Source organism: Micrasema longulum, unplaced genomic scaffold (genome assembly GCF_059751315.1).
Source record: "Micrasema longulum isolate JH-2025_06_02 unplaced genomic scaffold, ASM5975131v1 h1tg001503l, whole genome shotgun sequence".
NCBI classification, from domain to species: Eukaryota; Metazoa; Arthropoda; class Insecta; order Trichoptera; family Brachycentridae; genus Micrasema; species Micrasema longulum.
In genome coordinates this window covers 14,446-38,693 of record NW_028278687.1, presented here as the reverse complement: position 1 = coordinate 38,693, position 24,248 = coordinate 14,446, and the positions used below count along the sequence as shown (strand labels likewise).

Here is a 24,248-nt window from a genome sequence, read left to right as displayed (position 1 = left end):
AAAAAAAGTATGTGTTTAAGTACTAGTAATTTGCACCGCTTAATAATGCGAAAGGTTCATATTTTCAGTATCAGGTATCACCTGATGATCGGGGGCGATTTGCTTTCTTCGCATTTGGAGCCGTTAAGAAGAAATGGTAATTCAAAACATGTGAAAAGTACGAAAGTCGTAAAATTTTTCTTGCGGTATGTGTAGACCCTTATTACCTCATATCTACCCACGCAGGTGCGTAAGTATTTGTAATAAATGAAACAATAAACTATTTTAGTAAAAATAATTTATTAATTTTTATTTTTAATACAGTATTTTTTATACACGAGTGTATTTCATGTAATGTAATAAATTTTACATCATATTTTTATGTGTGAGTGCTCAAATCAACTGACTTGTACCAGAACAGATAAAATTTCCCACTTTGGACAATGAGACTATCAACACCTGTAAAACAAAATTGTACAATTGAATTATTAAAAAAAAAAACATAACTCATTTACATTTTCCAAACTATTAATAGTTATTTATAATTGCAAAACTGACCGATCAATATGAGGGTTGTGTAAAAGATAAGGTTCTCAAATTTATTTCAAGTATAAGGCATTTTTTATTTGAACTGAAAAATACATAATTGAAAAGCTTAATTTCTCAACTATTTTTCAAAATAATCACCAGATTTTTCAACGCATTTTCGTTGACGACTAATCCACTTTTGGAATCCAGCTTCAAAGAAGTCTGCCACCAGTCAGTGGAGCTAATTTTCTTGCATTAAAATCTAACATAGTTGTACAAATTTTACTTTCCAAATTCGGTGGAAAAAGGTCAATTTGAAGATTTCAAAAAATACAACTCCATCGTAAAAAAGAGAGAGATATTTCAAGTCTTGTATCATATTTAGACTAGTATGACATCACAACTACACAAAAGTTAATAAATTGAAACTATTATTGATGTAGGTGAGTTTCATAGCTAACCGCCTGACCAACTGCCCCTATGGTGCATATTATTAATTTAAATTATTCCACGTAATATTTATAACAAATTTTCTAATCAACAGTATTATGAAAATGTTTTTCGGTATAGAATGGAACCAACTCTCTAAAGAGTTTATCAAGATTATCTTCCATATGTTTCAACTGAGGTGAAGAACGTATTTTGAAGTAAATACCTATATTTCCATATTCTCTTCTCAACGGGATTATTCGTTTTAGTTCAAATATCTGTTGACTCACAGAATCGCCAAAAAAAAAAAAAAATTTGGACTTAAATTCCTCAGTTGATGATAATGTTTTGATATTCACTGACAAAACTTACCAACTGGTGATAGATTTGCATTACTGGGAGGATTGTTTGGGCATGGAGGTTTCTTCAAAACGTAGATCATCCAATAAACGTTGTTAACCTTATCCTCAGTTACTCCCGCTATGGAGTTGATGTAGTGACCCAGACCAGTGAAAAATGTGGAAGTGAAAGCAAATGTCGGATCCTGTGCTGCAGCAGCCTGCATCACTTGGTAGAAGTTGGATCCCCTGAACAGACAACAACATGGATAATTTGAAATATGTAAAATATCATTTAACCGATTTTTTAAATATAAAAATTAATCAATGTGTTCTTATGATTTTGGTAAATTATATAAAAAAATATTTATTTCTTTTATTAAATAAACAAACAGTACGTACATAATGTATTGTGTTTTTTTTGTAGGTAAGTAAATTTTTAAGTTCCTTAACTTAATTAATTATATTACCTACTTCCACTATCTATTAAAACAATTGAAAAAATAAAACTTAGTCGTTGCTTAGTATGTGGGTGAATTAATTCAATGAGATGAATCTAACCTTCGTAAATAAAGATTTCAGCTCTTTAATTTCACAAACATCAACAGATGAAAGAATTAAAATAAAATAGATGTTCAAATATGGGCAGACTGGTGAATGTTACATAGTGTGTAAAGTGGCCACTAAAATCTGTAAAACAACTTCCACTATCTATTAAAACAATTAGTAACAAGAAAATGTTTGAAAAGGCTATAAAAAATGGATAGCTGAGCTGGGTAGAAGTAAAATGGATTGTCTCATTCGCCTAAACCAATATTGAATCAACTGCTTCACAAGCGTATAGCTTATGTTAGGTTTTTGTAATTTTCATTGTGCGTTTTGTAATGTAAATAATATAGATGTTAATAAACACGTAGTGTTTAAAACTGTCAGAATATTTTTTTGATTATGTCTGTTTATTAAGTTAGTCTTTTTTGTTTATTCTCAAATTTAGTATGTAAGAGAAAAATATGAATAAATTTTCGAAAAAAAATTAAAAATAAATATAAATTTATTTACAATATAATACTAGAATCGTATCTTTAAAACTTAATCTAATACAAATAAATTTCAGAATTTTAGCTGCTATTCGTTTAATTACAATTTATGGTCCCGATGAAGAATGACAATATCTGACGTAAGCCTTACATACAATTTGCCAAACTCGCATTGAAAATGGGCAATGTAAAGTATTAGAGTTAAATTGACTTCACTATTTTGCAATTTGAAAATGGAACTCGTTTGGTGACAAAAAATGTATTTTAGTATGAGCGAAACCGATAAGGAGACCCTCGGTCTTACACTTGAAGGGGGTGTTTTCACTAGCCCGATACTTTAAGGAACTGGGCTTGGTGAAGGAGATTCACCAAAAGATATGAGAAAAGACACCATCCTATCAGCTCAGTTCTAGCTCAGCCCTTTTAAAACCTGGGCTTGGAGGGGGAAAATTAACTTACTGGAATCTGTCACAATAGGTTTGAAATGTCGTAGTGACGTGAGGAGCTTATTTAAATATCCTCAAGTTCCTATCATTAGAAATCTAGTCTTATTATTTCCCTCCTAGTGAGTTAAGTTTTTTGCTAGAATTTTTTTTTAAAAACATTCGATGAGAAAATATTCTTGAAATTTCAGCAGTAATATACACACAATTATTTAATTGCTACCAACATGCCGCCTTGGTTATCCACCTCTTATTTGACTTTTTTTTTTTATTGAATTTTTTTTCACACAAGCATTCTTCTAAACAATTTTTTTATTCCCGCAAAACTGCAAAAGCAGTATTTTTCCAGGGATTTCTCTCTTTAAACATTTCGGTAACACAATATAATAATGTTTACATAAAAATATAAAAAAATCTTAAATAAATCAATAAAACAAAAGTTTTAAAAAAATAAATACAAGTAAATCAAGTCTTTTTTGATACCGAAATATATAAAAAATAATAAAAAATAAACACTTTTTTGACACTGTTTTAAATTGTTTGGTTTCCCCATTTTTTTTTCTTTTCTTTTTACACACTAAACTTAGAATTTAAGAAAGAGATTTTTAAAACCAATTTTACTTTGTTTTTATTTACATCACTATTCTCTTTACTATGCGAGGGAGTATATACGCCCTGGTCCTCTCTCCATACGCATGCTCTTCTTTATTAAAAAAAATTCCTTTCACTTTTTGACGCATTTCATGCTTATGTGATATTGGCGTTTTGTAGAAATCCATGAAGTCCTCTGTTACCAGGCGATAGTACATCATATTCTGTTCCGTCAAATTATTACACGTCGGGAAAAGATTTTCGTAGTCATTTTGACAAGTAATAATGTTGGTTTTACTTGCTAACATTTTAAGGAATCTAATTTGAATTTTTTTTATCCTATTTGTATACGTTGTAAATGTTAGCCCGTAACAACTTACTCCATTTGATACAATTGATTAAACCAGCGCATGGTATAAACATTACAGAGTGGCCCACGGAAAACAGAATTTTAAATGATTAAATTTTTTAAGTACCGCTTTTAGTTTTTGGCAAACATTTTCAAAAAACACACCAGTTTGACATAAACTACTTGACTAAAATTGAGACCTTAAAAATTGTGCACAAAATAACACTGGGTAACATACAAGACGACGACATAATATTAGTCGAAAATGCTGACATACACAAATATAACACCAGAGAACAACAACACCATCATATTTAAAACCAAAGACAAACACAGGACAGTCAAAAATACTACATAATGGACTTAAATACTACAACGACTTACCTTACTACTTGAAAACTTTTACTGGAGACAAATTCAAAATCAATCTGAAAAAGCACATGATGACTGAACTAACTAGACTAGACGAGACATAAAATGACTAGACAATATTAAATTTATAATGTAACCCTAACGGGTTTTTTAAAATTGTAAATAAAAAATAAAAAAATAAAAAAAACATTAATTTCCAATGAAAATTATTTTCGATAGTGAAGCCTAGATATGTATATTGTTTGACCATTTCTATGGTTTGACAGGCACAAGGTGATTTTTTCAAATGGAGACATTCATAATCGTGATTTTCAACATTAAGTATTTTGTTTTGTTTACTTGTATGTGTAGAATGAATAAGCATCAGTTTTGTTTTATTTATGTTCAGTATTATCCCATTATCGTGAGCCCATTTCATATTGTCCGATTGAATGTTTTTCTCAACATGTGTAATATCTTTGTCAGCGCTGTCATTTGACAGGCGCTGTGGCGTAGCTGGTTTAACGGTCAACTGTGAAACTGGCGTCGCGGGTTCGATTCCGCCAGTTGCAAGAAAGAAATCCAAAATAGGTATATTTCTTAATTGGTCTGGGTGTTGTGTATTTTCCACATCTTTTATTTCCTATCTGCATGACAAGCCTCTAAACATAGAGGCTAAGCGGGTTATTCCTTTAAAAATAAAAAAAAATAAAAAAAAAACTAAATTAAAATATTCTTGCCATAAATCTATTTCCACATTCTTTCGTCGTCCATTTGATCTACATAACCAAACCATCTTAGTGATCCTTTATTAATCTTATCAATTACACCTATCTCAGATTTGAGCTTTTGCCTGATTTTAGCATCCGTTACTCTGTCATACATTGATTTCCCATACATTCGTCTATGAGACCGCATTTCAACCGCATTCATTCTTCTTTTATCCTTTCTCTGCCGATACCATGTCTCGCTTACAAACACCAGTGTTGGGACTAAAACCCCGTTGTGCACTGCCAGTCTAGCCTCGATTGACATATTTTTATTAGCAATTACTTTATTTAATATTTATTTTCTTGCCGCATTTGCGGAGCTACCAACATATTTTTATACTTTTTCATTTCTTAAAATCATGCTTCCACTGAAAACATAAAATTCTGTATCAGAGTATAAAAAAAAAATATGTTTCAATGATAAATAATCTGCGTATTTTCAATGATTACGTCATGTTCAGTGTTTTTGTAAACCATGTTACGTAAAAAGCATAATATATTGAAAACTGTCAAAAATATACTTTCCTTTAATGCAGATACTGGTTAAAAGGTTTATGGACTGGTAATTATAATTGTTATGATCTGACTTAAAATAATGATTTTAACCCGGTTAGTGGTTAAATTTACACTAATATTTTTTATCTTTATTAAATAAATATGCATGTTTTTTAATATTTACATATTCAATGAATAGAAGATATCTATCTATTTTTATCTAAAAAAATATTATTTAGATAATATATATTTAATTTTCATTTGAGTTTAATTATGATATCTTAATAGAACTAATTCAACTATAAAAAATAAAAATAAAATATGTACTAATAAAAACAACAAATATTAATTGATAATAATTATTGAGATTTCTCCCTTACGTGGAAACTTTGGGAAGGCTATTGTAGACCTGGGTAACGGTATCTCCAATGAAAAGAGTGTATGGCACTCTTATTTTCATGATGTTCTTTGGAACTGCAGTACAGTCACCTGAAATAAATTATTACTGCATTTTAAAAAAGGCAAAAAATATTGTATTAACGATATGTTCGACCCTATTATTGCAAATCAAATTGTTGAGGTCTCTTGTAACTTTTTATACACGTTTTTCTTATACTAGCTACATCGAGATATAGCTCCGGCGAATCGTCCATATAAGCGATTATGCGCAGCTTACTGTTATATTTGACTATCCAAACAAATAATTTTTATTTCATATAAATCTTTGCCACCGTTTGTACTTTTTTTCCAAAAAATAAATTAAATTCAAATTAAACGCCTACAGTACCAGCACTAAGCCAAAAAATCAGCCAATTACTCTCGCCTATTTCTTTATACAAAAAAATATGCTATATTTATTTTTTATATATTTAGTTATTTAATTCTAAAGTAAGCTAGCCAATTACATGCATTATTTTAAGATTTGAAAAATAATGTTTTGAACATTGTTTCCTAATGGCTATTTTTCTTTGAGATGATATTGTTGTCATATGACCACCGTTATTTAAATGCAGTCATATTGCAGGACAACAGGCGCTCGTCGTGGCCGTTTTTACATGTATCATTTCTAGTCATCACAAATCGGCCAGTTGACATTTCAATCGTAATAATGTAAGGAATAAGAATATCCACTGAATGATAAATAATATGAAATATCGTGAAATTACTTATAATCGTCGTTTAAATTGATTTCATAGATAAGGTATGTTTTTATATCACACAGAACCACAGAAAAGAAAACTATTTACAAATTACTTATACGACTCAATTTATGCGGGTTAATTTTCCCATCGTCATAATTCTTGATTTAAGCTACTGACAGCACTTATGTTATCATAAACAGGAAATGATCTTAAAACCTTTGTCTATATTATGCAACAAGAAAAAATTTTCTTTGTCTTTGCCATCGTGCAGTATATTAAAAAAAACACAGAGTCGTAATTGGCCCGCAACAAATTACACGCGCACTTTGACAGTTTCTGACAAGCCACTGAATAAAGTCAGTGACAAAAGCTTCAAAGTGAATTTAGTGACTTAAATTTACTTTCATCCTTAATGCACTAAATTTACCGAAATCAAATGATTTTTTTTTTTTAAAGGTTGAGCATAGATTAGACTCAGTGAGCAAAATATCCATTAAGGGCAAAATTGGACCGTTTTGCGGTATATGAGTCCTTAATTGATACGACACTAGCTGGCAGCTGTAATTTCTAAAATTATTTTTTTAATAAATTTAATAACATAATATATGAGATGTTTTTACGACTGAAACTTTGTGTGACTGTTTTGTTTTGGACAGTAGTTGCAGTACAACTAAATTGTTTTTTTATCACACACGACGGCATATTGCTGTGTAGAATCACGTCGAATCACAATGAAAGGTTATTAGATAAAAAAAAAGCACGGAAGACAATTATCCACGGTATAATGGGGCATTACGTGTTATTCTTTACTCGCATTTAAGTTATAAAGATGCTCTCAATTTTCAACGCAAGGCTCTCGTCATTCCGCGTGCAATTTGTGTTGGTACGCGATTCTTTATGGCGTCGCTCGTTCTAGAATGTTCTGCTCCCTGCCGCGTCCCTTTCCGCACACCTACTGGTGGATTTTTATAATCTGGCGCGTGCGTTATACTTAAACATACACATTGTGTAGTATCCGCAAAAAAACCAATGGTATGGCATCGCACGGAATACGCATTATGAAAATAATATCGGTCTCTCTCGCGCTCAGACGCGCTTATGAGCGTGACATAGACAACTATTGCTTCATTAGTTGCTAATGATATGGTAATACAATATACACTGGATGTTTCTGCGTTTGCTTGAATTTTGCTGCAATTCTTAATAGTAAAAATACAATAATATGTACGAGTATTAAGTTATAGATTAAAAACACTGGTTGATAAATATGTAGGTATTTTCATTTAATCAAATCATAAATAGGTCGATTATGTAGCGATGAGGCTTTCACAAAACTTACCCAAAAACATTTTTAATGTACAAAACACTGATTTAAAAAATCTTGATGTTATATGTTGTTATATCAAATGTTTTTAAAAATCTCATTTGGATTCAAACAAACAAACAAAACAAACAAACCATCACACCGTTTCCCCTTTGGGGTAGGCAGAGAGAATAGAACGCCATAACACTCTACCTTGGCATACAGACCTCGTTTCCTCTACATTCATACATCTTTTCATGCACGCACGTCGATTATTCCTACTTTTGACATGTCCATCTTCAAGTATTTGATTGACTTGATCGTGCCATGTCTTTCTCGTTTTCTGTATCCATCAACATTTGCATCGTTGATCTTTTTAGCCGTTCTTTCGCTGTTCATTCGCTCTACATTTCCAAACCAACGCAGCACCATTTGGATTAGAGCAAAAAAAACAATTACTTTATAATATGTCATTTGCTTACGAGTATTTATTTTTAAACAAGCATGTTTTCCATTTAGTATATTTTGTTCTTATAATAATAATAAATTGAGTGTTATAAAAATGCACAGTACATATTATATCGGAAAAAATATGTATACTCACTTATTGATAAACAATTAATCTTGTTATTTTTATCCTTAAAACAATCTACACAACTTCGCATTCTAAATCTAGAGTTGTTGACCATAAAAAAATACATTTTTCAAATTTAAATTGCCCCTTGTTCTTGAAAAGACTATAATCAGTAAAATGCAACATTTTGAAAAATGATTTGAAAAATATAAAATAATTAAACAAATTATTTTTGCAAATTAATATTTTATTTTCTTAACCCATTGCATTTTTTTTCATATACAAAACCCAATAATCTAACACGGAGTTTTAAAAAAGATAGCACATTTGGTTAAAATTGAATACAACGTTTTTTAATATCAACATCCTGTAGATTTCAAATGCGTTAGTGTGAGTTATCTGAACGCGCCAGCTTAAGTTAAACCACCAGTACTAACTACCAACCGCCAGTCGCGCTAAATGCTAGAGGGCCACGGACGCGCCTACCGCACAAATTAAATATGTAAAAATGTAACTAAACACACCAAATTTAAACCATTTTGAAAGTCAAATGATTAAATCTGCCAAGATTTTTTTATTTATTAAAAAAAAATTCTGACATTACATAGTAGGGGTAGCTGTGGAGGAATAGGGTTTTGGATTTTAAAATTTATACATTTGCGCTAAACTTATATGAATGTCAAAATATGTCATTTATAATATCTTTTCGGTGTATCCAGTTTGTTTTCTGCTGATAACACATTAAGTATATTTTTTTCCAAATTTTCTGTTTTCATGTTCTTTAAGTAATATTTTTCATGAAATATGACCTACATATGATATTAAGGATTTCATATATTTACATTATTTCAGCGTAGTGTACAACGGATAATAAGTGATAAAGATTTTCAACCTCACGTTTTTAGATACCAGCTTGTGATGATTTATTTGTATTAAGCGCTTGGTAGAAGGATTGAGGCGTTAAATTGCAGGATGCCTGGGGCATGCCCCATTTCTCCTCAATGACCGAATAATACATACACATAAAGTTTTCAAGAGCCCCAAAAGATAATCAAGTGATGTTGCTTGTAGATAATAATGACAGCTATATAAATATTGCTGTTCTTGGTTAGGCTAAGGCCAATGGCATCATTTTGTGAACATTGTTACCCTACCGCAGTCATAAAATGCAACCACTAGGCATTGCTGTCTATTCACATGACAGGACAGATGATAGCTGGATGGTTACACATCCAGAAAAAGCATTGACGATCTTTAATTTGGCAGAACAGGCTGGAATAGCATTCAACATAATTATACGTGAAAGCATTTAATCAGGATTTAGAAAATGTAATATGTATTATTTCAAATTAAGCTTAAAATTTTTAATTTTTTACTGAACTTGTAGAAGCTTAAACTGTGGTATATCAAAACTTATCCATATCGGATGTTGGCATGATGGAAAACATTGACCTAAATGAGCCCATACCGTCTACTTCATATGCTAACTAACTTGTTGCCAGAAGATGTTTTACTTTACCCAAAAGAAGGACCAATGGTGACAAAAATAGTTGGCAGAGTGTTAAAAAGAACTCAAAATCTGACTAATTCTCTTTAAAAAACTGAATTTGAAGAAAGATTTATAATGTCAGCAAATATGAAATCGATCCAAAATGACGCGCAATTGCGAGAAAACTTCCTAATTCTTCAGACAGTGAATCTGGTTCCTGACCTTAATATGACCTATTATTTTTCTTTTCCGGATATTGTCGATGAATCTTGAAGACATTAAAGCACGATTTCCTCTCTCTATCCTGATAGGTCACTGGACTACGCAGTTTCTATCAGGTCATGGTAAATTTAATCAAATATTATTTGTCTTTGATATTGTTGAATCCCTTTCGTGCTGATGCGGATATCCTAACCAATCTTCTGAACACATCCTGTGGTCTTATCCCTTTCCCTTTCTCTATGATTACCGAATGGATCTTCTCGCTACTATCCGTGGCCCTATTATAGGTCCTGTGGGATATACAGATCTGGTGGCTTCCAAAAAGAATTTCAAGGCTTTTAAAAAGTTTTGTAATTATTTCGGCGAATTGATCATGTCCAATCAATTTAATCCCAGTCAGTGAAGAATTCACTTTCCTCTTTTCTCAATCCAATGAAGTACATATTATGTACTTCTGGATTACCTTCTTTCAGCACAAAGATGCTATGGCTACCAGATTTCAGAAAGCTTCTTCAGGCAAATTTACCGAGTATGTAGGCACCGCCAAAGAGACTTATGTCCTCAGATGCGGTGTGCTTGGTCCAAGAAGACGTTTAAAAAATTGGAAAATTGTTTTCAGGCGTTGCCTAGTATGTGAAATAATTCAGTCAGATAAATCTCTTCACAACAATAAAGGTTTCAGCTCTTTAACTTCACTAAAATCAACAAATGGAAGAATTGAAGAAATATGGATGTTCAAACATAGGCAAAATGGTGAATGTTACACAGTGTGTAAAGTGGCCACTTAAACCAGCCAATGACAGGTCATAAGCCCTGTAAATGCTTAGACTACCATATTCCTTTATTTAAGGTATTCTCCATCCCTGTTGTAATTTGTTAATCTTAATGACTCCCGAGGGGGCGAAATCCAGTCTTTTGTCTACGAACATTTGGACAAACTCAAATATTGTAAATAGTTTTTCTTACCAAAAGCAATAAATGCCGCCAGCACCAATAATGCAATCCTTTTATCAAACATTTTAGTGCAATGTAACCAATGCTTATACGTGTAATTGTACTCGTATGTCCTATCTCGACACCAAAACAATACTAATTTCTATTCAAACAGAATTTATACTTATCTGTCACGCAACTCAGCTAGTTTCTGGTGAAAAAATAACAGTTTGCACAATCATGACGCTTCTGTATTAATAAACAACATAAATTTGTTTTTAAATTAATTAAAATATACATTTTTAATTAATCATGTGAGATTTTAAACTGAAACTTAAAAAAATTAAAAAATATATTATTTATTAATTGACATATTACAATAGAGATGAAGAACATTTTAAAGACGGTAATTTAGAAGTCTAGCCATCTACGGGGCTTATTAATTAATTAATTATGGATAACTTATATAGCGCAATTTTCGTAATAAAATACCTCAAGGGCGCTTTACATGGTGATTCTATTGTTAAGTTAATTTAATTGAAGCTTTTAAATTTGTAATTTTATTAAAATAATTTATTTTGTCCTGACCTGACATTAGCTCGTTTTATTCTTTTTATTTAATCATATTTTACTCTTACAAACTATAATTAATAATAAAAATAATATGACCTCACTGGGGTTACCCGTGCCACTACTTATAAACAATATACTTTTTTTAAATGTTTTTACATTTGATAATAAACAAAGAAGACTAACTTAATAAACAGAGATAATTAACAAAATATTCAGACTGTTTTAAAAACTAGGTATACATGTACATATATATTATTTATATTACAATACGCACAATAAAAATAACAGAAACCTAACATAAGCTATACACTTGTGGGGCAGTTGATTCAATATTGGTTTGGGCGAATGAGACAATCCATTTTACTTCTACCTAGCTCCACTATTTTTATCCATTTTTTAAAGCCTTTTTAAACATTTTCTCGTTATTAATTGTTTTAATAGATAGTGGAAGTAGGTTACAGATTTTAGTGGCCACTTTACACACTATGTAACATTCACCCTTCTGCCCATATTTGGACATCTATTTTCCTTTAATTCTTTCATCTGTTGATGTTCGTGAAGTTAAAGACCTGAAACCTTTATTTATGCGGGTGAGATTCATCTCATTAAATTAATTCACCTACATTCTAGACAACGCCTGAATTTTTTTTTTCAATTTCTAAAAAGGTTTTTTATCTCTGTTTTAATATGTTAATATTAACAGCTCTCCGGGGAGTTAAATCCGATTCTTTTTACAAAAATTTGGAGAAACTCGAAATATTGTTTATTAATTATTTATTATATATACGACCTAAGCCAATTGCAACAGATACATTAAGAAACATAAATACATGAAACTGAACATAAAACTATGTAACAAAGACAAACAAGAGCAATAAAATAATGGTATGCAATATATTTTTTAACACGATAAACACATAAGATTTCGAGCTAAATCATGCCAATCCATCTTCATCCTACACTGTTTTAGTGGCGAAGAGATCTCGAGAAAAACCGAAAGATCTATCCGAGAGAATTCCAAGTTGTGTGAGAAATTAACTGATCTACACATTCTGGATATCGGGGCATAAAAATAAAAGTTGCTCTTAGAAGATTTGATAAATAGCACATTTTGACTTCTGGTGACATTATAAATTATTATTCATACAATTTACACCAATCTTTTTTTTCCAACATTATTCGTCTTTCATAAATTAAAATTTATTGAATATTCTAGAAGAGACAATTTTGGGAAAGTAATTTGTATTTTTTTGCACCACATTAGGCGAGAACGCCCATCTACAATACTAATGAATTATAGCTCAGTACTCCCAAGCTTGGGTAAAATTACATTAAATGTTTATAATCTATGCATTTAAAACATGCATGCAATTTTTTTTTTGCTGAATTTTACAAGAAATATATTTGTACTGCTGATTTACTTAAAAATGTAGACCGTTTTTTGTAAAACTGGTAAAGAAATATTTTTGGAGAAGAAATTGGAAGCAGCCCCCTGAAAACTGAAAAGGGGGAGCTTTTCTGATTCTTACCATTACACCAAGTCATCTCCCAAACTGTCTAAAACTTATGAATTATATCCCACATTTGCTATTTTCATGTTTATTTGCCTTGACTAACATTAATAAAACAAAATAATACCTACATACGAGTTGATAAAATTTGTATTTTGCTCGTAAAACTTTTAAAACAATATTAAAGCAGTAGTTAAATAACCACTGAAATGCAATTTTCACAAAAAAAATCATGATGCGAAAAAATTTAAAAAAATTACATTTATATACATGTATTATTTATTTATTTACATACATGTGGTTTATTACATATTATTTGAGATGGGACTAACAATTAGTTGTCACAGACACATGAGTATATCACAAATATAGGATCAGAAACATTTTTTTTATACATATGGCACATCAATATGGTAAACAGTAAACTCAAACATTCGAAATTATCATCAAGGAGTTTCCTTCGCAAATACCTCCCACTAAGGAAAATCCCGTTCTTAACTACTTGCTTAAAATAGTTTTGGTCCTTGAGAGCTTAATACGCTCTTCCGAAATCTTGAACACTCTAGGTGCGATAAATAAGAGATGCCTTTGAGCAAAAGTCGAATTGGTTTTGGGTATGACATAATTCGTGCTCTGGGAAAGCCTCGTACGGACATTTCGCTGAGACCTCTTCTTATCGTTCGACCAGAAGTGTGTAAGTGCTTCTTTTAGGTACAGTTGCCTCATATCCAGCACCTTCCTGTATTGGAATAACTGTTCTGACGGGTGTATTGGAGGGCGCCGGATTCTCAATAATAATTTCTGTGAAATTATGAGAGGCTTTAAAATGGATGCCGCACAACCCCCCCAGCTGGCTATTCCATGGGTTGCAGTTGATTGAAACAGAGCGAAATACACACTTCTGAGAGTGCCAATATCCAGAATGTCTCTTAAAAAAGCAGAATAGATGGCACAGCTTTTTCAACCTAGAGTTTAGTGACTGGACCTAAGCCCTCCATCAAAAATTCCTATTAATGATAACACCAAGGTTTTTTTATAGAATCGACCCGATGCAGAAGTTGGTATGTTTTATCACAGTAAATTCCTAGATTAAGCGTATTACTTGAAAGTGAACTACTATTTATACAAAACGTCAGATATTTCGTTTTATCAATATTAAGTGTAAGAAAATTATCATCTAGCCATTGTTTAAAAATGTTACTTCCACAGTTTGCTTTCTGAAAGACTGAATTCCAGTCACCAGCCTCAAATAACACAACTGTGACGTCGGCAAACAAAATACTTTTTCCGGAATCATTTATTTCGCAAAGAGAGTTTATGTAGACTAAAAATAAGATTGGTCCCAGGACGCTGCCCGGTGGAACTCCAAAAGTAAAAGCCGATTTTGCACTTCGCGCTTCTCCCTGTGATGTATGAATTACTGTTTAATAGGTGCGAAGGTTTTCACGGTCACTGTTATAAATATTATGTATCTTTTTTGGGTGATACCGTGTATGTTGGATTTGATCCGACGTTTCAGCTACCATTGCAGGAGCCATCTTCAGGGAAAACTGTGTGTTTTATAGAGAAATGTATGTGTTTATTTATTAGTAATTTTTACCGTGTCACAGTCAGCAGCAGGTGGCCGAAACGTCGGATCAAATCCAACATACACAGTATCACCCAAAAAAGATACATGAATTACTGTTTGTTATGATTTCAGGGATAAGAATTTTTTAAGTAATAGAAAAGCTTTATCTCTGATGCCAATACGTTGTATTATTTCTATGAGAATTAGGTGAATGTTAAAAGCTTTAGCAAAGTCTAAAAATACTGCAATCAGCTTTTTTCCATTATCAAGGCTTCTTGTTATGTTTTGAGTGACAGTAATTATTGCGTCTGCCGTTTTTCTACCCTCTCAAAAACCAAACTGGTTATTTTAAAGAATATTACCTCTCTCAAGGAAATTCAAGAGTCTTTTTATTACATTTTTTTTTTAAATGTGATTGCACTTAAGAGAGAGATAGGCCAATAATTAGGTATAAGGATTTTTTCACCAGCTTTATAAATACGAATAATAGAAGCTTCCTAAAGGGACGACGGAAAGCATCCTGATTCAAAACAAGTATTTATTATATGTGTTATAGGTAAGTTTACATACGTTTTAAGATATAAATTAATGTTAGTACTAAGACCATCAATTCCCGAACGATTCGTATTTTTTAGAGAAGATATCGTATATAGTACTTCTTTCGTGCATGCTGGTGAAAATTTATTCAAGAGATTGATTGAAGCTATCGTCAAGTTATTAACCGTAAATGCAAGATCATTTTCTGTAGTTTTAGAATATTCAAAAATATTATTCGCTTGTCCTGTCCCAACGGAGGAAATTCTTACGATTCTTACGAATTCTTACGAATAAAGTATAATTTTTACCATTTTGTTTTACTTTTAGTGCTATTTTTTTTTTTTTAACGGACATGACTTATTTAACCGCATGATATAATTCTCTTGAAAAAACAGTAATTTACCTCTTTTATTGCGTGGTGTTTAGAGCGGTTTTTTAAAAAATTATTTTATGTATTTTTTTTTTAAATCATCAATCAAAATATAGTTTTAGACAAACCATCTGCATTACTTTTATTTTATCAATATATGCTGATAAAAAAAAAAAATTTATTAAAAGGTAAAAATAGCATTAAATCATTTTATTTCATTCCAAAAACGTAAAATATTACATGAAAATGGTACATAATCTATCTAAAGTAATTAAAATACAAAAAAAACCGAGAAAAGAGCCAACTTTTTTTGGTTTTATTCTTATGCGCAAAATAACGTGCTTTTTTATTTTATTCTTACGACCACCCATCATCATCACATTACATTTCTTTTTATTTATCTGTGCACTTAGAAATATATATAATCAAATAAAACGCAAATGGATCAAAGGCACTCTCTCGTGGGAATTTGAAAAAAATGTTTTTTGAGTACCGTAACTTATAATGCAAGTTTGTCACAATTCTCGGAATATTCGCGCGATCGAACCGGCGCCAAATATTTTACAAAGAAAAAAGCACTTAGGAACACAACACACGCTGATACATTATGCCCGTTTTATACAAAACAGAATTCTGAAAAAGAAAACTTACCAATATTTTGAGTTCGTCTAAATGTTTGTAGACAAAGAATTTTACCCCCTAAGTAAAGCTAGGTAAAGAAATTATTAAAATATAAACGCTTAGGCGTTTACAGAGCAAAATCTACAGATAAAAAGTCGAGGAAACGTGGTTTTTCTAAATTGTGAATGTTACACAGTGTAAATGCTTAATTTTTGTGAAATAGAGCAGAACCCTGGACAAGCGTTTTTTACTCGATTGCTGCTCTCAAGTTAAACTCTAGACTAAAGAAATCGAGGAGAGATAAGTTTTCCTCATTATGTAGTGATTGGGGCATTCGCCCACCATTGGATCCCCGGTCTGATTCTTGCAGAGCGGAAGTGAAATATTGATTCAAAAGTTTGTTTAAGCTGAAGCATTTCATTGTTCCTGGACTGGCGTCTGAAGTGTAAGACTGATCACCTTACCTTCATGTAACAGATAGTCGAAAGATACTGCATTTGGTTTATCAATGCAGTGCCATATGCTTTACTGGATTCGGAAAGGGTAATGATTGTTAATATATGTCATTCTAAATGTTGATTATTCAATTATATAATATAGTATAAAATGATTAGTCGGCGTGCATTACCGCCGAACTAGTAAATCGTTTTATTCAAGAAGTCAGGAAAAAGTGTTCTTTAAATCATTATTTACTCCAATCTGTGGTACTGTTCCACGCATATCGTATGATTAGGGACCATCCAATAAGAGTTATAAGTCCCCCAATATGAAAATATTGTGGAATCATCTCCCATCCACAAACATGTTACTTCAGTATTTATGATTAAATCACGTCTACAAAAACATTTCCTTTCTCATTCTTAATCTCTCTTTCTTTCTTTTATCCTCTTTTTTCATTTCTCCATTGATTAATAGTAATGATTTAAAGTCATTTATTTACAAATATAGTAATTTATAATTGTGTACATCTTAAGCTTTTTTTATTTATTTTATATTGAAAATGATTTGTAACTTAAACTACATAAATTTAATTTTTATTTTATTGGTTGGTTGGAAGAAACTGCCATTTGGCAATAAACTCGCCAATGTACAATTTACATTATACACAAAAAGTTTTTTAAAAAATTAAAAAATGGACGATCGGCTGTACAGCACGCCGACTGACGTAATACTTTACAAAACTTACATTATGCTCACATTTGACATACTATTAAATATCAGTGGAAAATTGTATCAAAATTAAGACCTTTTTTGTAATACATGACACAATATTTTCCGAATAAAAAACTGATCGTTTTTTTAACCACTTTTTGGTCTGTATTACACGGGTGTCCTTTATCTATTCCATAAGTTACCAACCTCTGGTTTAGAGGAATACTTAATGTAGTTTGTTGTGAAGAGCAGTGAATTATGTGTTTACAAATGTGGTGACAACTTGTTATAGAACGAATCATAAATTATAGAGATAATGGGCGACATGCGTTTTTTTTCGTTTTATATATTCTGTGATGCTATTTATTATTTAGCTTTAAGAATCTAACTTTACGCAAGTCAATATTTATTATGTACACTATGTTTGAAATGAATGCAGTAAATAAATAAGCATTTACAACACAGCAAGAAAAAATAAAATCAACACTTTGGAAACCATTGTCATGACGTCCTTGTAGGAACTATACCTTCAAATCATTATTTTTACAAATGTTTTGTTTATTTATTTATTTAACACTTTATATAAACATATACAATAAATATACATATAAGGGCGGGCATATTGCCTTAAGGCAATTTCTTACTACCTACCCAAACCGTTCAGTTTGAGAAAATTATAAATAAATTATTTTAATGTAAATAATACGTTATTAGTTTTATATTTATTTACTTACGCATCCTTCGGAGTCGAAAATTACTATACGTTAACATAAACGAATAACATAATAATTGTAATTAGTATTTTGAGTGAATAAAAAAAATCGATTAGGATAAAAAATACCAAAAAGGGTGCTACATTCGATGCATGGAATGCTTTTTAACTACCATTTAGATTACGAAAATTGTATTTATATGACCATAGCATATAGCAGTTTGAGCGGATGGAATTTACAAATTAATATGTAGCAGTTTACACATATATTTGTCAGTTGACATTTCGCTGATAGGGTAGCACATAGCTGTAAGCAAACTCTCTTAAACCTCAATATCTTAGTGGGGAATAAAAATACAGACAACCCAATTGAGAATTAAAACTGTGTCCAGGTGTGACAGCAAGTCTCGGTAAAAAAATGGGAAAATGTATATGTTGATAAAAATCTTGACTAAATGTTATTAATTACCCACTTTTCTTTGTATTCCGGTTTCGAGACGTACCCGTCTCCTCGTCAAGACACCAATTAAAACAACATGCAAAACCCACAGTACCCCTTCACCATAGTTGCACAAAAATACAAAACATATGTCATAAAAATGTTTGACGTTGTGAGAAAAATAGTTGGAAAAAGTCTTAGGTATAAAGGAAGGGAGGGAGAGAAGGAAGGAACTATGGCAAAGGCGTATAGAGGGTTTTGTATGTTGGTTTAATTGGTGTCCTGATGAAGAGAGGGGTACGTCTTGAAACCGATAGACATCAGTAAGTGGTTATATACATTTTTTTAATAACATGTAGTAAATCGTGTTGACCACAAAGTTAATGCTTTAAATATTTAGAAAATCTTCACCGTTTAATATTCTTCAATAAAATTATTTTAAAACTTTTGAATTACTAATGAGAAACTTGTAATAAATATCAAGTATGTATCGCATTTCTGGCGCCCGAATTTATTTTCCGGGCGTGTGAACATCATCGCTACGTTATACATCATTTACTAAATACAAGATTTTGTTTGTATCTTTAACCGACTAGAAGCATAATATTATAAGCTTGAATTTTTAGCAAAAAAACTGTTCGTTCGTTATTCTTTTTATTTTAATAAGTTTTTAATGTATCTACCCAAATTTTATGTCAAGCGCAAATTAAAAAATAAACAAAGTTTTGCTGGATATAATCGATAAAAATATTATTTAAATTCACATAATATTTGGTATAACAAAAAAAGTTTGCTTTCAAGTCAAAATTGATTCATTTCCATCATAATTTCGTTATTCACACCCAATAATGCATAGGCTACCGTATTGGTCCTTCAAATGCAGCAAATCTGGATCATCTGTTACATACGTGTAAGGTGATCAATTTTACTCTTCAGGTACCAGTCCAGAGACAATCTATCATCATTGGCTCTACAGCCCGCTGAGGGCCTTGGCCTCTTTCACCATTTGTCACCATCTCCCTCTATACTGGTATGTACTCCTCCAGTCCCTGATGCCAATAGCATCCACATCCAGCCATCGGAGTTTTGGTCTACCAACGCTTCGTCTTCCTTGGGGCTTTGTGTGAAGTATTTTTTTGGGTACTCTCTCCTGCCCATTGCAGCCCTTCTATTTTTATTTGCACCATGTTGGGCTCATTGTAGATGTAGATTTCTTCGTCGAACCGTATTTTCCAAACTCCGCTTTCCTGCACAGCTCCGAATATCTCAATTAAACTTCTTAGATTTTCACGGCCGTTAAGATGCACAATAAGTTTTTCTGGGTTATTATGCAGTGTGTTGTTCGTACTTTTTACCGACGTTTCGGATCGCGTTACAGCGTCCATCATCAGGGTTGATGTTATTTAGTATGAATATGTGTTACGTTAGGTACTTGGAATTTGTACCGTGTCGTAGTCGTTTATGTGTGACGTTATGTATTTGGGATTTGTACCGTATCGTAGTCGTTTAGATTAATGTGTATCATTATGTACTTAGGATCTTTACCGTATCACAAATCTGTGTTACATCGCAGTCTTTATGCGATTTCTTTATGACTGGGCACCAGGATGTTTTTAATCGCATCCCATCAACTCTGTTTATGTTGTCGGGATGTTTGTAAACGACACGGTACAAATTCTAAGTACCTAACGTAACACATAATCATACACAACCCTGATGATGGACGGTGTAACGCGGTCCGAAACGTCGGTAAAAAGTACGAACGACACACGGCATAATAACCCAGAAAAACTTATTGTGCATCCGAATATCTCATTAAGTATTTTTCTGTCAAATATGAGGAAAGATGTCTCATCTTTTTTACTCAATCCCCAACATTAAGAGTAATACGTTATTACGAGGCGCAATAGTATTTTGCAGATGGTTACTCTTGTTCGTCTTGATAACACTCGAGATGCGAGATGTTTTCTTAAACCAAAGATGAACCTATTTGCCATATATATTCGGTGGTTGATCTCAGTGGGTGTGTCGTTTGTATTGGTTATTGATTTAATATGGTATTCAAATAGCTTATTTCCTATAAAATTGTGATGCGCTAAAATTTTGTAAAAAATATTCACATTGAATCACAAGAAATTTAATTACTTTACGAATGTTTCTGAATGAGCGGTATATTGAATATTTAAGAGGGTCGTTTGGTTGGTTGGTTTGATAGCTCCAAAACTGCGGTCAAACTTTTGTGTCTAATCAAGTAATTGATTTTCGCTGACTTTGCCAGTTGGCGGTTTCCCCTTTGCAAACTTTCACGCCCACAATTTCATTTACTTAATCATATTTCGATTCAATCAAATTATAATAATTGCTTCCTTGGGATAAGTTGTATTATTAAACAAACTTATAAGTGAAAATCCGTTCATCAGAACTTTTCCAACTTCGTGAATTTATTATACTTTATAAGCGATATTTAAGGATTTGGGATATTTATTTATTTTAAATAAAGATTGTGAAAAAATTACCTTGGAACTTTTTAACAAATAAACATTTAAAAAACTATGAGGTTTTAGTCATAAGGTAATGATTTGTTTATAAAAGAAATACTTGTGTACATATGTAGTACTAATGATAAAACGAGAACAGCAAACTCTTCGGACCAGATCGGAAGGAATTATCTGTTACACAGTCTCTTTTTTTAATTTATTTTTACACATTGCGTCCGCCGGCAGATTTCACACTTAAATAAATAATTGCTATTCTCATAATAATGTATCAAATAATGTATTTTATTTTATATTATCAGAAATAATATGTATTTATATTTTTAAAATGACTTGACCCAGATACTGTCCGTTTTGTTGCGAACGCTCTTGCAATCAAGACCTAATTTTGCAGAGCTCCCTTGGAGAGATCTGGATTGATGGCTGCTATCTTACGTCTGATATTTTCCTTTAGGGTACTTTTTGTTAAAGGCAATTTTTTTTCAAGCAAATTTCAAGTAGTTTTATTAGAAATAAATGCATGTGGTAAGATCAGGTGATTTTGTGAGCTTCTGTATATCACAAAAGCAACTTATTGATTTTTCTAATTTTCCTGAAAAATTCTCCTTACTCTGACTATTAATGCTCTAGCGGTGCTTGCCATAATCCTACCCTTCTGAAATGGGTTATGTTATTGAAACTCTTATGTTACTGTTAGTCCGTTATAAAAAAAATATATCTATCATCACATAATATAGTTCTGAAGTCATTTCACAATTAGAAGAAAAAAAATGGCCCAATTACTCGTCGATTGCAAATAGTGCACCAGATAGTAGCCTCCTGACTATGAAGTGGATTCCAATGAATTTTTTGCGAGTTGTTCTTGTTCAAGTAGCGCATATTCCGTTGATTGACGTACTTTTCAGTGTAAAAATGCATCTCGACACCAAAAAAATGTTTTTCAAACGTATCGGGGTAGAATACCCTTTCAACATATCTCTAGCATTATTTTCTCTCCGTATGTTATAATTTTTTAACAACTGGATAGTTTGTAGCTAAAGGGGATAAAACTAGGTTTTTCTTTAAAATATTGTGTATTAAAGTCTTATTCATGCCAGTAGATGTTGCAACCTTGCGGTCAGATTAGCGCATTTAATTTGCCAGACTCAAAACAGAATGATCGCTACACGATGTTCCAAGTCCATAAGTTCAAATATTTTCAAAGTTTCACAGTTGAAGTGATTTTTCATAGTGCCATTAATAAAAAATGCCGTTTGGAGAAAACACAGTCGAACCTGTTTTTTTCGTTTTTACCAGATCAAGAATTTATTTCACTAGACATGTCAAAATGATTTAAGACTAGTCACGCGATCAAATCAATTAATTACACTTTGGTTATTTGCCACCGTCAAAATTACTGTTTAAATAACGGTTTATGGTGGCATTTCGAGAAAAATTGTGAATTTTTAAAACTTTCACTCATTTAATCACTCTTTAATCGGTATTTGAAAAGCAAGAGGAAAATTTTAGAGTCTGAATTGTTTCAAGTACGTTTTTGATCTATAATCATACATATCATAGATTTGTTTTTAATACGTTGAAAGTATATTACAAATTTCATTCTTTTTGATATTTTTGTTATCGTTATTTTTATGGTGTCACTCCATGGTGGAGCCTTGGGCCTTGTTTAAATCAACCAAAGATGATCAGAGAAAATTCAATAATATTGATGTTTTTTCTGTGCATTTCTCGATATCACTCCATAGTTAGTGATTGTGATAAAATTATCAAGTTAACTGCTCGGTTTAGTAGAACTTTATTAGTAGGACTTTAGAACATTTTTAAGTTTTATACTACTCCTATCACGGTTAGGAGATAAGACGATTAAATGAGTATTTTTTTAAGGAACAGACAACACAAATATAATTACTACTAGTTTGCAAAAAAGTTCATTTTTTATTTAGTTCGTTATTGGACTGAAATTGGGCTTAAGCAATATTCGTTATTTAAAGATTGAAAAAAGAACGCATGGAAAAATATAACAAAATAACGGTGGGAAAATACACATTTGAATGGATTAAGTTAGCGCAACACCTTTATTTAATGACGGGAAGTTTTTGAATAGATGGAAAATATGACTTAAGATGCCAGCCTACTTAGGCAAAAGCGCTCGTTGCTTAAATTAAGTGTATCTAAACCGAGGAGTTATGATAATTTTATTTATATTTTTATCAAAATTATTAACAAATAACAAGACTAACAATTTAAATAATAACTTTTGTATATTTTAGTCAATTAAAAATAGTACAGAAACTACATACGCACATAAAACTGAAAACAAAACTGTCAAAACACATAAATGAGTAGTTTTACGTTTTGACCAATAGTTTCTTTTTAAATGTCGCTCAGTACGCAACTTCCGATTAGAATTCAAATATGCCGTTTTTAAGTGTAAAAATACTGCTAGAATAAACAAGAAAAAGTATGGGATCACATTTTATGTGTAAGTAGCAAATTCACAAATCATATTGCTTTAGAATTTTATTGTTTTTCTATCTGTCAGATTATCAAAGAAGACAAAATGGACGTTTCGCTAGTGTTGCCAGAGTAGTCAAATTGTTTACGCTACTTTGCTCATCTAATGAGATAACTAACGAAAATTGGACCTCTCAGGTTAAACAACGCCGTGGTGGAAATTTGACCGACATGTTCTTTGAAACATAATGCCATGAAACATTTAATATGAAATAAAAATATCCACTTCATGTCAAATGAAATTTGTTTTGTTTCTTTAGTCCAAAGTTAAACTACTCTTATTAAATGACCCTTTACTTATCTACCATGTTGTGTCAATCAATATTTCCGCCTGTAAAATAAAATTTTAGAGAAATGAACTAATTGATTTTTTTTAAATATAATTATTTGACATTTTGTAACATTACGCGGTGACTTCACGCATGCGCGCGGCGAAAGTGGAGCAAAATGTAGGGCGATTGACAGTTTTTTGGAAACAGTCCGATACATTCAAATATGATTCTAGGCTCCTTCTATATATTAAAATTTGATGATTTTGGTAATAAAAACATAATAGAAATTCATGATGTTAAAAGTCTACTCGTGTTCTTATAATTAGCCAAAATATTGATTTTATTTATTTTCAACGAGTCTTCTGAGACCGAAACTCGGTTTTATTTTTAAAAATTACAATTTACAAGTTTTCGCACTAGACTATTTTTTCTGATATATACATATTGTATGGGTACAGGAATGTCAGTCTTATAATCAATGATTTAGTTTGGTTTTCTTACTTACGAAT

At 31.5% G+C, this 24,248-nt stretch overlaps 1 protein-coding gene across 1 annotated transcript; it reads right to left on the bottom strand.

Annotated features, from left to right (window-relative positions):
- Nucleotides 1-260: 260 nt before the first annotated feature.
- On the bottom strand, nucleotides 261-11,164 carry LOC148275146 (uncharacterized protein CG3556-like). The gene is made up of 4 exons (XM_088236097.1): nucleotides 11,007-11,164; nucleotides 5,691-5,799; nucleotides 1,309-1,523; nucleotides 261-438 (listed from the first exon to the last, which is right to left on the bottom strand). Exons 1-4 carry the CDS (start codon nucleotides 11,056-11,058, stop codon nucleotides 359-361), a joined length of 456 nt encoding a protein of 151 aa, XP_088092223.1. The 5' UTR covers nucleotides 11,059-11,164; the 3' UTR covers nucleotides 261-358.
- Between the last annotated feature and the right edge of the window lie 13,084 nt (nucleotides 11,165-24,248).